The sequence below is a fragment of the Artibeus jamaicensis genome, unplaced genomic scaffold (genome assembly GCF_021234435.1).
Source record: "Artibeus jamaicensis isolate MK-2021 breed Jamaican fruit bat unplaced genomic scaffold, CSHL_Jam_final contig_3126, whole genome shotgun sequence".
Taxonomy (NCBI): domain Eukaryota; kingdom Metazoa; phylum Chordata; class Mammalia; order Chiroptera; family Phyllostomidae; genus Artibeus; species Artibeus jamaicensis.
In genome coordinates this window covers 18,078,014-18,096,919 of record NW_026521723.1, presented here as the reverse complement: position 1 = coordinate 18,096,919, position 18,906 = coordinate 18,078,014, and the positions used below count along the sequence as shown (strand labels likewise).

Below are 18,906 nucleotides of genomic sequence, written 5' to 3'. Positions count from 1 at the left end.
TATGTCTCTTTGGACAAGGGAAACAAAAAAAGTAAATGAACAAGTGAAACTACATCAAACTAAATAGCTTTTGCATGGCTAAGGAAACCATCAGTAAAATGACAATCTACTGAATGCAAGAAGGTATTTGTTAATGATACATCTGATAAGGGGTTTATATCCAAAATATATAAGAAACTCATACAATTTAACACCAAAAGACTTGTTTTAAAATGGGCAAAGGACCTGCATAGATATTACTTCAATGAAAGCATATAGATGGCCAACAGATGTATTAAAAGATACTCAACATCACTAGTCATCAGGGAAATGCAAATTAAAAACACTCTGAGACACCTGTCAGAATGGCTATCAATAAATCTACAAACAATAAGTGTTGAGAATGATGTGGGAAAAAGGCCTTGTGCACTGTTGGTGATTGTAAATTGGTAAAGTCACTATGGAAAACAGTATGACGTTTCCTAAAAAAATTAAAAATAGAACTACCATACAATCCGGCTATTCCACTTTTGGGTATTTATCCAAAGAAATTCAAAAAGACATATGGACCCCTATGTTCATTCCAGCATTCTTTATAATAGCCAACCTATCCAAGCAGCCTAAGTGTCCATTGATAGATGAATGGATCAAGAGGTGGTGCATATATACAATGGAATATTACTTGGCTATAAAATTGAAATGTTGCCATTTACAGTAACATGAATGGACCTAGAGGGTATTATGCTAAATGAAATAAGTCAGACATAAAAAAGAAATACCATATGATTTTATTTATATGTTAAATCTAAAAAACAAAATAAATGAACAAAAAAACCTTATAGAGACACAGAACAGTTTGATGGTTGCTAGATGGGAGGGTTGAGATTATAGGTGAAAAGGGGGAAAGGATTAAGATGTACAAATTGCCAGTTAGAAAAACATTCACAGGAATGTGAAGTACAATGTAGGAAATATAGTCAATAACATTACAATAACTATGTATGGTGTCAGGTGGGTACTAGACTTATTGGGGTGATCACTTTGTAAGTTATAGAAATGTTTGATCACTATATTGTATACCTGAAAGTAATATATTGCATCTCAAGTGTAACTGAAAATTTTTTAAACATTTTTATGAAGATCTATGAAATGGCCATTCAAACCAAATAAAACATCTTCCCACTCCAAAAAAAAATCTGAGTCAAGATGGCCTTAAGTAGCTCTCAACTGATGGAATATTATCAACCTTTCTGAGCTTTGTAAATACATATTTTGTCTTTAGGGAGTTCCTAACCACCAAAGGTTTATAAAGATAGGGATAGGGTAGGTAGCTAATTGTCATAATAGCTATGGATACATAAATAAATACAAATTCATACATATACCAACAAATGCATATGGAGATATACAGAAATCAAAGAGCCTATAAGTAAATAAATGAAAAGATTATTTTGTGGAAGATAAAGACAAAACATTAGATTAGTGCTGAATTATAAAATTTAAGTTGGTGGGAGGAGAGTACATAGAAGAAAAGTTTTATGGTTAGTAAAGCAATCAAAGAATTTTAGTAATATTTAAGAAATATTTAAATAATCTAACTTATTCTACACAATCACAATAACAGAATTTTCTAAGACATGCCACTGTTTCTTTTGAAATTTAATAAATTGACAAATACTGGAGTATAGACTTTTATGAAAAATTTGACCATGAACAATACTGCACACACACATATATATATTTAAGCATTTAGAATCAAAATATAAAAAATATTACATCAATGAATGCACTATGTGTGTGATAAATACTCAAGGAAATCCTTACCTCATTGATTAAGAACTGGAGCTGCAGAACAGCTGCACCACTTTCATGCTGGCAATAACAATCAACTCCAGGTCTCCCGAGTCTAATATGAATAAAAGTCAAGGATTCTAACATTTTAATTAGATCTAATATTAATGAGTAAAAATAAACTTAATAGCTGATGTTTTGCTTTTTATTTATCCTAATTTTTGTAAATAAAGAGTTGAAAAATCTTAGTCTTTGTTGATGCAAAGTGCATTATATAGCACAGCATATCAGCAAAATGTCCACATAAGATGTCCCTTGCCTGTATTCCCCTTTAGCAAAAATAATTTGGCATCTGCACACAGACAAAATGGTCTTCATGGGCACTTCCAGATTCAAGTAGGAGACTGTCAAACCCTGGTGCAGTCCCAGAATGAATAAAGCCATTTTGAGAAGGCAGGCTCACACCCAGGTGGCTGCTATGGAAATAGCTCTGTAACCCTGAGAACTTGGCTACAGCTCTTTTTGGATTTGCATTTGTCACCAGCAAATGCCATCAAGGGACCCATAAGAGGCAAGCCCACACATGAATCGGGTAATAGGCATAGAGACCTTGGTCTTGGTTGTGGACTCAGAAGTGGCCTTTGAGCCAGTTCTAGCCCCTCTCAGTTGCATTCCAGAAGCTCCTGGAGGTAAGACTGCCAAATCTGATCAGATTATAGATTCTGAAATGGCCTTGTAACTCAGCTCCAGCCCATCCCACCCATATTTCATAAACAGCCTTACTGGTACATGGACACTCTTGTCTGTACCCCCACAGATCCTGAAAGGGGCCTATAGTAGGCAGCCCTCTCTCTCAGTCTATACTGAGCTGCTATGCCAAGAAGACCTTCTGACACAGGTGCCAAACATAAATTTCATGCCCTGAAATCCTGAAAGGGTCCTATACTTGGTTCCAGCTTTCTCATAGCCACAGTTTGCCACTCTTCCAGAAGACTTGAGGGTCCAGGGTACCAGAAGCAGACATTCCCATCTGAAGATCCTAAATGAATCCTATACTTTACTCTAGGCCCCTTCTAGCCAGTCCATGAGCAAGCCTACTTGCATGGGATACCAAGCAAAAAACACTCTCATCTGTACCCCTGGAGAAACTAGAAAGGCCCTCCTTATACACAGCCCCAGCCACCTCACAGCCCTAGTCAGTCAGCAGTACTGATCATCCAAACTTCCTGTGGGAAACACTTCTGTCTGAAAACCTGGAGACTCTAAGATGGCCCTATACTTAGTTTCAGACCCACCTAACTGCAGTTTGTGAATAGTCCTGCTGCCACAGAGAATCAGCAGGAAACACTCCTGTCTGCATTCCCAGAGATCCTCTATACTCGGAAGGACTCTATACTTGGTTTCAGCCCCTCCAAGCTATAATCCACAAGCAGTTCTACCAGCACAGGGACCTGGCAGGAGAATGACTGAACCTCAGGAGATCCTGCAAGAACCCTATAAGCCATTCCAACCCCTCTATCCATGGTCAGGGACCAATCCTGTCCATCCAGTAACCCAGTAGGAGACATGCCCATCTATTTGTAAAGCCAAGTCTACAAACCTTACTCTTGGTTGTGGAATCTGAAAGAGCCCTGACAGCCACTGTTCAGAGTCAGTCCTGCCCACCCAGGGACTTATCCAGTGACCAGCCAGCAGTTTTCCCAGGAACCTGATGGATGCTATACCCACAATTTGCCTGGAAATCCATTCCCTGAGGACCCAAATATGGACCCTTGTACAAATGGCAGCCTAGTAGAACAAGGTACTAGAGGCAGTCACACCCACCCAAGAACAGAAGGAATTCACACCAGCCTGTGCCCTGAGGATGAGCTCACAAACAACAGACCCCATTACAGACCAAGCAACAGCCTCATAACTAGCTCCAACCCAGCACAACTGCATTCTACAGGTAATCTTATCAGTCCAGTGAAACAAACATAAGAAGGTCTTCATATTCTGAAATCAGTTTGTAACAACTAGAGGAAGTGTTTGCTCTAACAAATGCGCAGGCACCAATGCAAGGCTATATGGGTCAGAAAGAAATACGATACCACCAATGGAAACTAAAATAGCTCTGGTAAGTGACTCCAAAGAAACACGGTTCTATGATTTGCCTTGAACAAGAAATTTAAAACAATTATTTAATGAAAACAAAATGCAAGAGAAAGCAGACAGACAAATAAATAAAATCAGGATAATAATTCATCAAAAATTGCATTTAACAAAGAAATAGAAACAACAAAATAGAACCCAATAGAAATCCAAGAGCTGAAGAATACAATGACAGAACAGAAAACCCAATAGAGAGTTTCAACCACAGCCCTAATAATGCAGAAGAAAGAATCAGCAAACTCAAAGACTTGAAATTAGCCAGAGAAAGAAAAAGAAAACAAACTAGTAAAGAAAGCCTAAGGGAGTTGTGGCATACCATTAGGCAAACAAATATTTTATTGTGAGAGTTTCAGAAGAAGAGAAAAGGGGGCAGAAAATTTATTTAAAGATATAATAGTGAAAAACTTCTCAAATATTGGGAGAGAAAAGGACACCCAAATACACATTATAATCAAAATGTTAAAGATCAAAGACAAGAGGAGAATTTTCAAAGCAGCAAGAGAAAAACAACTTGTCACATACAAAGTAATTTCCATTAGCTTATAAATGGATTTTTCTGCAGAAACATTGCAGACCAGGATGCAGTGTGCTGATATATTCAAAGTGGTGAAAGAAAAAAAACTGCCAACCAAAAATACTATACGCAGCAAAACTGTCCTTAACAAATGAAAGATAAAGACCTTGAGACAAACAAAAGTTGAGGAAGTTCATTACCACTAAACCTGCCATTATAAGAAATGCTAAAGGAAGTTCTTCATATTGAAATGGAAGGATGTTATGTAATGACATAAACACATAACACTGTGTTGGTCAAAAATTTCATATGGTTTGTCCCATAAAATAAAAAATACATTTTTCATTTTCACCAATATTAATTTGGATACTTTGAGTATGTTGGCTATTGCTTGTGTGGTATATTGTTGATTGCTCTCAATTAACATCTCAATTTGATCTCCATCAACTTCAACTCATCTGCATGACCATGGAGTATCATACAGCAAGAAATCTCCAGCACAAAATCTCACAAACCACTTTTGACACATTTGATTAGTCATACCACCTTCTCCATAAACAGCACAAATCTTAGCTTGCATTTCAGTTGCATTTTCCCTTTCTTGAAATAAAAAAGCATAATATGCTAAAAATGTTGCTTATTTTCTTCCATCTTCAATATTAAAATGGCTACACAAAAATGCACCCATTTTGATAAGTTTTTTAAAAAAATACACAATGATGTGATAGCTGTCACAATAAAATCTAATAAAATTGTTTGAATGCAATCAAAAACAGCTGAGTGCTACTACAGCCATCTTACAGGAAAAAAACAAATAAACATTTTGGCCAAGCCAATAACATAAAACTCACTGGTAAAAGTAAATAAATAGTTGAACTTAGAATATCATAATGGTGGCATATAAATTATTTTTACCTCTATTATAAAAGGTAAAGATAATATTAAAAACAACCATAGCAACAATAACTTGTTAATGGAGGTACAATATAAAAACATGTAAAGTGTGACAAAAATACCATACAATGTTGGAGGAGGAGAAGCAAAAGTGTTGTTTTTATGTGATCAGAAGTAAGTTGTCAGTAGTTTAAACTAGACTGTTTTGTCTATTACAAGTTTTACATAAGCCTCATGGTAACCACAAAGAAAAAAATCAACAGGAGTTAAATAAAAGATAAAGAGAAAGCAATTAAAACACACAAACAACATAAACAAAACATAAATCACAAATGAAGACAATAAGAGAAAAAGAAAGAAACAAAGAAATTAAAACTTTTAGAAAACAAAAATAGGCCAGGCATTGAAGGACAAATACCATATGATCTCACCTTTAACAGGAAGCTAAATAACAAAATAAACAAGCAAATAGAATAAAAACAAAGACACTAAAATAGAGAACAAGTGGGCAGCGACCAGAGGGGAGAGGGAAGGGAATTTAAGGGGGAAAACGAGGAGGGATTTTGAAGAACAAGTATGCAAGACACAGGGATGAGGTCTGTGGGGAGGGGGGGATGGGAGGGAGGTGGGGAGACGGGGCGGAGGGGGGGTTGGGATGGGAGAAATTGACAAAAGAAAACTGTACTTGAAAAATAACTCAATAAATTTAAAAAAAAAAGAAAACAAGGAAGTGGCAATAGTAAGTACTGGGTTAGCTAAAACGTCCATTTAGTTTTTTCCGTAAAGTAAAAGATATTTTTCATTTTCACCAATAACTTTATTGATTTGGATATTTTGAATATGTCAGCTATCTCCTGTGTGATAGAACATTGATTATTCTCAACTAATGAATCAATTTGAATGCTATCAACTTCAACTGGTCTACCTAACAACGGAGCATCATCTAGCAAGAAATCTCCAGCACAAAATTTTGCAAACTACTTTTGACACATTGACACAAACCATTTTTTATACACTAGTAACAGCACCTTCTCCATACATTACAGAAATCTTTTTTTGCTTCTCAGTTGTGTTTTACCTTTCTTAAAATAATAAAGCATAATATGCCAAAAATGTTGTATATTTTCTTCCAATATTAAAATGACTACATAAAAATTCACCAATTTTGATTTTTTAAATGCACACTGATATGACAGCTGTCACAATATGATCTAACAAAATTGTTTTGAATGAAGTTAAAAACAACTAAGTGCTACTACAGCCATCTTATAAAAAAAAAAACAAATGAAATTTTTGGCCAACCCAGTATTTACCTATCAATAATTACTAATATAAATGGACTAACTCTACAATCAAAAGATACAAAGTAGCTGAATGGATTTAAGAAAAAAGATTCAACAATATGCTATCTGTAAGAGACTCATTTTAGCTTTACAGACACATGCAGGCTGAAAGTGGAAAGATGGAAAAAGATATTTTATGAAAATAGTAACCCAAAGAGAACAGGCATACATATGTTTTTCTTAGATAAAATAGTTTTTTAGTCAAATCAGTCACAAGAGAAAAAAGATCATGATAGAGAAAGGGGTCAATTCATCAAGAGGATATAATAATTATACATATATTCTCAACATTGGAGAACATAAATGTTTAATGCAAATATTAACAGAACTGGAGGGAAAATAAACATCATACAATAATAGCAGGGGACTTAAATATCAAACTTTTAATGCTGGAGAGATCATCTTTACAGAATTAATAAGGAATGAGTGAATCAATTATAAATAACACTATGCATCAAATAGAGCTCACAGACATATATGGAACATTCCATCCAACAGTGCCAATAATATACTTTCTTCTAAAGTGCACATGAAAAACCTTCCAGGATATATCATATGTTTGGATACATATGAAACAAAAAAATAAAATATATCTTGTATCATTTCCAACCACAATGGTATTAATCTAGAAATCAATAACCAGAAGAAAGTGATAAATTTACATATATGTAAAAAGTAAACAGTACAATCCTGAACAACCAATGAGTCAAATAAGAAAGCAAAAGGGAAACCATAAAGCATTTTCAAACAAATGAAAATGAAAATAAAACATACCAAAACTTACAAAATTCAGGAAAGCAGTTCTAAGAACAAAGTTTATAGTGATAAATGTCTACATTAAGAAAAAGCAATATCTCAAATAAACAATCTAACTTTATACTTCAAGAAATTAGAAAAGAAAAAACTAAGCTCAAAGTTAGCAAGAGAAAGAAAGTAATAAATATTAGAGTGGAAATAAGTAAAATAAGGACTAGAAAGAGAAAAAACAAAACTAAGAGCTGTTTTTTTTTTAAAGAATACACAAAACGGACAAACCTTTGGCTAGACTAACCAAGAAAAAGGGAGGGGACTCAAACTTATAAAAAACAAAATGAAGAAGCAACCTATGGAATGGGAAAAATGTTTGTAAACCATTTATCACATAAGAGGTGAGTATGAAAATATATAGGAAATATACAACTCTGTAAGGAAAAAAATAGGCAGAGGATCTGAGTGAAAATTTTTCCAAAAAAACCCACAAATGGCCAGTAATACATAAAAAGAAGCTCAACATCATTGATCAACAGAAAAATGCAAATCTAGACCTCACATCTGTTATAATGGCTATCATGAAAAGAACAAGAAAAAACAAATGTTGCTGAGAATATGGAGAAAAGGGAACCCTCGTATTGCTTGTAGGATTGCAAACTGGGACAGCAAGTGTGGGAAACAGTATAGAGGATCCTCAAAAGATGAAATTGAGCGCTACCATGTGATCCAGCAATTCCACTTCTGGGTATGAATCCTGGAAAATGAAACCAATCTCTCAAAGAGAAACATGCACCCTCATATCCACTGCAGCATTACTTACAATAGCCAAGATATAAAAACAACTAAATTGTCCACTGATGAACTAATGGATACAGAAAATGTGTTTTATTTATTTATTTATTTATTTATTTATTTATTTATATATTTATACACACACACACACACAGTGAAATCTTACTCAGCCATAAAAAAAGAAAGATATGGTGCCACTTGTGACAACATGAACACTGAAGGCATCATGCTGAATGAAATGTCAGACAGAGAAATACAGATATTATATTGCCTCACAAGCATTGAATCTACAAAAAACAAATAAAGAAGCAAAAATACCAAAATGAAAGATATAGGGTACAGATGGGTGGTTTCCAGAATTAAGTTTGAGAGGTGGGCTAAATCAGTAAAGGTCATCAAAAGGTACAAACTTCCAGTTATAAGATAAACAAGACCTGGGGATGTAATACACAGCATGCAAACTATAGTTAATAATGCTGCATTATATATTTGAAAGTTGCTAAGATAGTAGATGACACAAGAAAAATATTTTGTAACTATGTGTGGTGATGCCTGTTAACTAGACTTATTGTGGTGATCATTTCACAGTATCCACAAATATCAAATCATTATGTGGCATACCTGAAACAAACATAATGTTATATGTCAATTATACCTAAAAAAACCAAAAATGATCCAACAATATAATAAACTTACTTCATATACAATGACATAGTAAGTTTAATGTAAAACAATTAAAGTAGATATACCATGCAAACATTAATTTTTTAAAAGCAGGAGTGGCTAGATTAATATCAAATAAAGTTGATCACAGAGCAAAGAAAAGTACTACAGACAAATAAAGACATTACGTAATAATAGAGGGATGAACCCACTATGAAGACATAACAATTCTACTTGTGTTCACAGCAAACCACAGAACTCCAAAAAACTGAAAGCAAAAACTAATAGAGCTAAAAACAATAATAAATATACAGTTGTTCCTATATCATGGTTCACTTATTGTGGCATCATTGTATTGTGGGTTTTTTTTTAAAAAGATATCTAATTCTGTATCGCAGAGTTTTCACTATATCATGGAATTTTGCAGTATACTTCGCTGGTCAGTACCCATATAGAATTTTAATATGTTGTTAAAATTACATAGGTTTAAGAGTGTAGAAAGTGTTTAAGAGGATATGAAGTGTTTATGAGTGTGGGAAAGGTTAATAAGAGAGTGGGAAAGGTTTATAGGAGTGTGGGAAGGGTTTATAAAGCCTTAAAATATATATAAATAATAAAATAAATATAACACCACTACTTCGCAGATTTTCACCTATTGTGGGGGTCTCTGGAACGTAACTCCCGCCATAGGTCAGGGATCACTGCATACAGAAACGGATTTGGAGAACCAAATTTACTTCACTCTCAGGATTTGATAGAATTAACAGACAGAAAATTAGCAAAGATATAGAACTGACCAACACAAGCAACCAACAATCTAGTTAAAGAATATAGAACATTCTACTCAATATGAAAGGAATGGATGTTTTTCCAGAGTCCACAGAGTATTCGCCAAGACAGACCATATTCCAGGGCACAAAACAAACCTTAACAAATTTTAAAATTTTTTGAAATCATACAGAGTGTTTTCAGACCACAATAAAATCAAATCAATAACAAAAGACAAGAAAATGTCCAAACACCAATTAAAGCACTTCTACGAAATTCATGGTTCAAAAAAGAACTCCTGAAGACAATTTTGAACCTACATGTAAATGAATGGAAATGAAAACACACATATTAAAACTTGTAGTATCCACTGAAGCAGTGCTGAGAGGAGAATTAATAACATAAAACTAAGTGCATACCTTTGGAAAGAGAAAAGATATCAAATCAATAATCTAAGTCCCTACCTCAAGAAATTAGAAAAAAAAGAGCAAAATAAGCTCAGAGACAAGCAAAGTAAGAAAATAAAGCCACCCTGAAACTAATACAATGCTGTATGTTGATTATAACTCACTTTTTAAAAAAAGGTAAGCCAGAAAAATACTGAAAACAAGAAAATAGAGAAAAATCAATGAAAGAAATGCTGGCTCCTCAAAAAAAAATTCAATAAAATTTATAAACCACTAGTAAGAATAACTACAAACTACCAAAATTCAAGTAAGTTAAGACAGAAAACCAAAATAGCCTTATAGCTATTAAATAAGTTGACTCTGTAATATAAAATCTCTCCTAAAAAAAATCACCAGGCCCAGGTACTTTAACTATAGAATTCTACCAAACACTTAAAGAATTAACACCAATTTCATTTACATAAAACAGAAGAGGAGGTAACACTTCTCAATTCACTTTCTGAGGCTAGTATTACCCCAATATCAAAACTAGACAAACACAATACAAATAAAAGTTAGCTCAAAATGAAACCTGTATTCAAATACAAAATGTAAAATCATAAAATTTTAAGGAAAAAAATTAAATGATGAACATCCACGGTTAGCAAAAGAGCTTTAAGAGGTGATACCAAAAGTACATCTATATAGGAAAAATTGGTCTCAGAAAGAACCTGTTAAAAGGGTAAAAAGACAATTTAAAGATTGGAAAAAAAATAACTGCAAACGACATATCTGACAAAGGACTAATATCTAGAATAGAGGGTGGGGCAAAAGTAGGTTTGCAGTTGTTCATATAAAAAAATACGATAATAATAAATAATAATACAAGAATAAAATGTGTTTCACTTGCTCACAACTGTAAACTTACTTTTGTCCCACCCTATATATTGGATTGTTCAAAGAGTTCATGTGCCTTTTTCCATTAAATAAAAGATGTATTTTTTTCATTTTCACCAGTAACTTTATTGATTTGGATATTTTGAGCATGTCAGCTATCTCCTGCATGGTAGAATGTTGATTTTTCTCAGTTAATGTCTTGATTTGATTGCTATCAACTTCAACTGGTCTACGCAACTGTGGCACATCATATAGCAAAAAAATCTCCAGCATGAAACTTCACAAGCTACTTTTGACATGTTCTATCAGTCACAGCACCTTCTCCATATACTGCACAAACCCTTTTTGTGTGTTTCAGCTGCATTTTTACCTTCCTTAAAACAATAAAGCACAATATGCCAAAAATGTTGCTTATTTTCCTCCATCTTCAAAATTTAAATGGTTACACAAAAATTCACCAATTTTGATAACTTTTGTTTAAGTTCACGCCAATATGACAGTTGTCAGAATACAATCTAACAAAATTGTTTTGGATGAAATTAAAGACAACTAAGCACTACCAGAGCCATCTTATGAAAAAAAAAACAAATGAACATTTTGGCCAACCCGATATTAGAATAACATAATGAAATATTGCTACAAATTATCAAAATGGCTAAAATAAAAAAATAATAACATAAAAATGTAGCAAATGATGTAAGGATATAGGCTCACTCAAACATTGATGGTGGGAATGTAAAATGTTGGAACCACTCTGGAAAATAGTTTGGTATCACCTCATAAAAATGAATGCGCTGTTATCCATATAACCCCCAACTGACCTCCTGGGCATTTATGACAAAGAAATGAAAACTTACATTCACACAAAAACATGCACACAAATGCTCATAGCCACTTTAATCATAATAGCCATGAAACTGGAAAGCAAATGTCCTTCAAGAAGTGAATGGTTAAACAAACTGTCATATATCCATACCCTGGAATATCACTCGACAATAAAAATATGAAATATTCATATATATATATATACAACATTTGAATGAATCTTCAGATAATTGTGCTGGGTAAACAAAGCCAATCCCAACTATTACATGTTGTATGATTCCATTGTAAAAATGGTAAAATTATTAAAATAAGGAAAAATTAGTGATTGTCAGGAGTCATGTGTGAGGGTGGGAGAAATGGAGGGACAGGGTATAATTATAAAAGGCAACATGAGGAATCACTGTGATGACAGAAATGTTCTGTACCTGGAGTGTATCAATATCAATAACCTTGTGATGCTACACTATAGTTTTATAAGATGTTGAAAATTGGGTAAAGAGTACATAGAATTTCTCTGTATTACTTCTTACAACTATAATTAAATCTGTAACTACCTCAAAATGAAAAGTTTAATTTTAAAAAACGGGATGACACTAAAGCAAAATTTGGGAAGAAATTTATAGTACTACAAGCATATTAAAGAAAAGAAGAAGCCCTGGCTGGTGGGAGCAGGATGAAAACAAATTTCTCTCTCTTCCCTTCCCCTCGAAAAGAAGAAAGTTAAATCAATTATCTCAGTTTCTACGTGAAGAAACCAGAAAAAGGTAAAATTAAGCCCAAAGTTATACAAAAAAAAAATAAAAAAAGATCAAAGTGAAATCAATAAAACAGAATATGGCAGAATAGTAAAGGAAAGCAACGACACCAAAAGTTGGTTCTTCTGAAAACCAATACAGCTGATAAGCTTCTAGCCACGTTGATCAGGATAAAAGATAAAAGAGAATACACAGGTTACCAATATTAGGAATTAAGAAAAGGAAAGCAATACTTATCTCACAGACATTAAAAATACGCCAATAAATCTGACGAGGGTTTTCACAGTCGTTACTTGAATCTGAAGAAACAATAAACTTTATTTGGTCACTAATATATTCACTCACCTGAGTATTTAAAAATGCAATTGCTATTAATATAGCAAATAATGAATCAAAAATTAAGGATACATTCTTATAGCACCTGTTCTTGTCCCAATCGCCAAGATTTTCTGAACTGGATCAAAGGCTAATGCTGTGGGTTGATAAGGAAAACCATGCCGTACTGTCTGAAAGAGAGCAAATGGTAAAATAGTCATCAGGAAAGTTAAAATTAAAATCACAAAATACCACTATCCCACCACCAGAATGACTAAAATAATTTTTATTTGCTTAAAAAGAAAAAAAAACAACTACCAAATGTTGGCAGGAGTCTAAAATAACACAGCCACTTTGGAAAAATGTGTTGCGGCTTCTTGTAAAACTAAATAAATAATCGACCTATGACCTAGAGATTCCACTCATGTGTATATGTACCCAAGAAAATAAAGACCATATGTCCAACATAATAATTTGTATACATATAGCTCTAACAATTTTATACACAACAGCCAACATATCCAAGAAGAAAATAAACAGTGATATATGCATACAATGAAAAATTACCAATCAAAAACTACTGACAGATGCAACAAAACAGACAATTCTCAAAAACATTATGCTAAGTAAAAGAAGCAATATGCAAATGAGTGCATATAGTATAATTACATTTGTATTAAATTATGAACAAGCAAAACTAAAAATGATGAAAAAAATCAGATCAGTGGTGGACCTGAGCAGAACTGAATGGGAATAGGTCTGAAGAAACTATTGAGTGAAGGTAGTCTGCTATATCTTGGTAGGGGTTTGGATTACACAAATGTATATACATTAGTCAAAGTTCATTCAATGGTTCAATAAAATTTGTGATTTCTCTGTATGAAATTATATCTCAAAAAAAGATAAAAAATCATTATAAACTAATATTGAACTCTCAGTTTATGATATGCATATTGAACTTTTAAGAGGTAAGGTGTACTGACATCTGCAACTTATTTTAAAATAAATCAAAAAAAGTAATATGAATAGATGGATGTATAGGTGGGAACTGGAGAGCATTATGCTAAGTGAAATAAGCGAGGCCGTGAATAACAAATACTGTATGATCTCACCTATAAGTGGAAACTAATCAACACAACAAACAAGCAAGGGAGTACTTTAATTCAATATAAAATGTGCTCTAACTTTTCAAAAAAATACAGGACCACATATGTAAAAATAAAAAATAGATTCTATATCTTTCTCAGCCAGACATTTAGTGATCTAAAAACTATTTTAATGAAAATACTTTCATTAAAAATTTACATTTGTCAATTTGTTCTTAATTTCAATGCTTCTGATTATATTTTGCTTGCTTGTTTGTTTTGCTGATAAGGTTCCACTTATAGATAAGATCATATGGTATTTGTCTTTCACCACCTGGCTTATTTCACTTAGCATAATGTTCTCCAGATCAATCTAAAATGTCACAAAAGGTAGGAGCTCCTCCTCTTCTTTCTGCTGCATAGTATTCCATTATGTAAATGTGCCACTCTTATTCAACATCTTACTGGATAGTTCTAGCCACAGCAATTAGACAAGAAAAAGAAATAAAAGGTATCCCAATTGAAAAGGATAAAATAAAACTATCATTATTCACAGACAACATGACAGTGTACATAAAAAACCCTATAGACTCCACCAAAAAACTACTCAACCTAATAAGTAAATTCAGAAAAGTAGTGGTATACAATGTCAATATTCAGAAATTGATGGCATTTCTATACACCAATAATGAACTACAAGAAAAAGAAACTAAGGAAAAAATCCTATTGACTACAGCAAACAAAATAAAGTACCTAGGAATAAACCTAACCTAACCAAGGAGGTATAAGACCTGTACTCAGAAACTATACAACGCTGAAGAAAGATATTAAGAAAGATACAAATAAATGGAAGCATATTCAATGCAATCCCTATTAAAATACCAATAGCATACTTCACAGATTTAGAACAAATACTTCAAAAATTTATATGGAACCAAAAAGACCCCAAATAGCCTCAGCAAACTTTTTAATTTTTTTAAATGTTGTTCAGTGACAGTTGTCCCACATTTTCCCCATTACTCTCCCCTGCCCTGCCCACCACACCCTGCACTCCTACAGTCAATCCCTACCCTTGTGTCCATGACCATGGGTCTTTTATACATGTTCCTTGACTTGCCCCTTCCCTTTCTCTTATCACCCTCCCCCACTACTCTGGTCACTGTCATTTTGTTCTTTATTTCCAACTCTCTGGTTTGTTTTGCTCATTTGTTTGTTTTGCTGATTAGGTTCCACTTATAGGTGAGATCATAGGGTATTTGTCTTTTACCAACTGGTTTATTACACATTAAACATAAAATATTCTCCAATTCCACCTATGTTGTTGTGAAGGGTAGGAATTCCATCTTTCTTTCTGCTTTCTAGTACTCTGTTGGGTAAATGTACCACCGTTTTTTGATCCACTCATTTACTGATGGGCATTTAGGTTGTTTCCAGCACATGACTATTGTAAATAATACAGCCATCAGTGGAATCGTTGGGTCAAAAGGGAGTTCAATTTTTAGTTTTATGAGGAAATTCCTTACTGTTTTCCACATAAGCTACACCAGTCTGCATTCCCACCAACAGTGCACTAGGGTTCCCTTTTCTCCACATCCTCTCCAGCTCTTGTCATTTATTGATTTGTTTATGATGGGCATCCTGACCAGTGTGAAGTGGTATCTCATTGTGGTTTTAATTTGCATCTCTTTGATGGCTACTAATGTTGAGCATCCTTTCATATGTTTATGGGCCCTCTGTATGTCCTCCTTGGTGGGGGAGAAAGGAGGAAATGGTGTAGATATCAAGAAGCATAATTGGTAGGAACAAAATAGACGGGGGGGGGGTGTTAAGAATAGTGTAGGAAACAACAGAACTTTGGGAGAAGACAAAAAACTTACACACATAATCTATGGACATGAACTAAGGTGGGGGATTGCTGGAGGGAAGGGTGGTACTGGGTAGAGGGGGGCCAATGGAAAAAAATTGGGACAATCGTAACAGCATAATCAATAAAATAGACTTCAAAAAAGAAATACAAATTGGTAGTTACAAAATAGTTACAGCATGTAAAGTACAGCATAAGAAATATAGTCAGGAATATTGTAATAACTGTATACAATGACAAATGGATATGGGAAATATGGAGGGGTCACTTTGTAAAGTATAGGATTGTCTAGCCACTATGCTGTAAATCTGAAACTAATACAAAATAATAATGAATATAAACTTTAATTTAAAAAATTTAAAGTTCTTTTAAAAAATAATTTTACCCTTCACTTAGTTCAGTGCTATGATTAAATAGGTTCTTTAAAGTTCAATATTTGTGCATATAAACAGTACTTACTTCTAAAAGTATTCTCTTATATTTTTAAGAAAGCTGAATGATTGTCACAAAATATTTTGTATATGTAAAAATAAAATTCTTAGAATAATTATAAATGAACATGTAATTATTTCCGTATTTGGAATTCTTGTCTCAACTTTCCATAGTAGTGAAAGCACATTTGTGGTTGGAAAAAAAAGTTAAATAGCTATCATTTCACCCTTTCTCTCTGAGCACCTTTGTGATTACTATCAGCATAAGCAATTTAATATTAAATATGGATAATTCTAAGGTGTTAGAAGAGTATAAGAATCACATCTACATAACATTTTCAATAGATATAGTTACTTTATTCAGGATATGATATAGATGTGAATACATCACTAACTCTAATGTAAAAGCAGATTATTCTTTACTACCTAATTGTGTTTCTTCCCACCATATTATATCACAAATCATTTTAGGGCAAAGATTCTGTTGTTTAAAGCTTAAGAACCTCATAGGCACTCAAAAAAACTACTGAATTTTATCACAACAGTAACAGCATAATCAATAAAATAGAATTGCATCTATTACCTAATAGATAATAGATTAACACATACAGTGAGTAATTATAATTCTATACTTTATACTATTAACTTTACAAAAAAATTTAAGACTCATAATTGAGATAATCCATGTAATATGCTTTATAAATTAAGCACACTGTGTAAACATAAGCTTATAGTGCTTAAACTTAACAGAAAAGTATTCTTTCAAAATATGAGGAAATTGCCCTGGTTGGTATGGCTCAATAGATTGTCAGCTTGTAAAACAAAAGGTTTCTGGTTCGATTCCTGGTCAGGGCAACTGCCCAGGTTGTGGGCCAGGTTCCCAGTTGAGGACAACCAATCAATATTTCTCTCTCATATCAATGTTTCTCTCCCTCTCTTTCTCCCTTCCTTCCCCTCTCTCTAAAAATGAATGAATGAATGAATAAATAAATAAATAAAATTTTTTGAATATGAAGAAATCAAGTTCAAATTAGATTCATAAATATTTCAAATTAGATTCATAAAGAGTTCAAATTAGATTCATATTAGCTTCTCTAATACCATCATTTCTCATAGTATCATTCAAAACAACCTTCAAAACACCACATAATACATAAGCTGACCAAATTTTCACTACTGAAAAGTACAGTAATATTGCAATAACATATAAATAGCACTGACAAGTAATATGAATACTAGCACACTAATAACATGAAGTAGTATACCTTAAAGAGTATCAATTTTATCACCTTTATTATTTACTAAAGGACACAGAACTTAAGGACAGAAAAGTCTCCAATGTGGACAGATTGTTCTCTCAAAAATACTTCTGTTGTTTTTTTATCCACCCCATTCATTTTCATATTCTTAGGTGATTTTACACTCTGGCTTATATATTTTTCTCTCTACTCTAAGCCTTATTAACAACCTTATATCTTCAATATCCTTGCTTTGATATATACTAAACCTCAACTACACCATTCTTCCCTCTCTTTCAATTCAACTGATCATCACCAACTACTATCATCAGCCTCAAATCAACATAGCCTTACCATCATACACTTCTAGACGTTTTCCAAGAACTCAAATTTGGCATTTTGTCAATTCATTCACAGTACCTTTTCCTGTCATAACTTCCATTCCATTTTAAAAATATATTTTATTGATTATGCTATTACAGTTGTCCCAATTTTTTCCTCTTCTTTATACCCCTCTGTCCTGTACCCTCCCTCCCACCATCATTCCCCCATCTTAGTTCATGTCCATGGGTTATAAAACCAAGTTCTTTGGCTTCTCCATTTCCCATACTATTCTAACCCCCCTACCTATTTTGTACCTACCATTTCTGATTTTTATTCCCTATACCTTTTCCCCCATTCTCCCCCCTCCTCCTCCCCACTGATAACCTTCCATATGATCTCCCTTTCTGTGAATCTGTTCCTGTTCTAGGTTTTGCTTCATTCATTTTTTTGTTTTTTCATTTGTACTTATTCATAATTGTGTGTTGACATTTCACTGTTCATAGTTTTGATCTTTTTCTTAGATAAATGCCTTTAACATTTCATATAATAAGGGCTTGGTGATGATGAACTCCTTTAACTTGACCTTATCTGAGAAACATTTTACCTGCCCTTCCATTCTAAATGATAGCTTTGGTGGATAGAGAAATCGTGGATGTAGGTCCTTGCCTTTCATGACTTTGAATACTTCTTTCCAGACCCTTCTTGCCTACAAGGTGTCTTTTTGAGAACTCACCTAATAGTCTTATGGGAACAGCTTTGCAGGTAATTGTTTCCTTCTCTCTTGCTGCTTTTAAGATTCTCTCCTTACCTTTAATCTTGGGTAATATAATGATGATGTGCCTTGGTGTGTGCTTCCTTGGGTTCAAGTTTTCTGGGACTCTCTGAGCTTCCTGGACTTCCTGGAGATCTATTTCTTTTGCCAGATTGGAGAAGTTCTCCTTCAGTATATTTTCAAATAAGTTTTCAATTTCTTGCTCTTCCTCTTCTCCTTCTGATACTCCTATGATTTGGGTGTTGAAATGTTGAAAGTTGTCCTGGAAGTTTCTAAGTCTCTCCTCATTTTTCTGAATTCTTGTTTTTTCATTCTGTTCTGGTTGAATGTTTCTTTCTTCCTTCTGCTTCAAACCATTGATCTGAGTCC

At 33.5% G+C, this 18,906-nt stretch overlaps 1 protein-coding gene across 3 annotated transcripts in view; it reads right to left on the bottom strand.

The window, feature by feature from the left end:
• Positions 1-18,906, bottom strand: part of STXBP5L (syntaxin binding protein 5L) — a 348,094-nt gene that overhangs the window by 300,408 nt on the left and 28,780 nt on the right. For all 3 annotated transcript variants that reach the window (XM_053663152.1, XM_053663154.1, XM_053663153.1), the window contains exons 3-4: positions 12,917-13,014; positions 1,804-1,885 (exon numbers count right to left, since the gene is read on the bottom strand). In XM_053663152.1, coding sequence (XP_053519127.1) covers positions 1,804-1,885; positions 12,917-13,014 — 180 coding nt within the window. The remainder of the gene's footprint in view (positions 1-1,803; positions 1,886-12,916; positions 13,015-18,906) is intronic.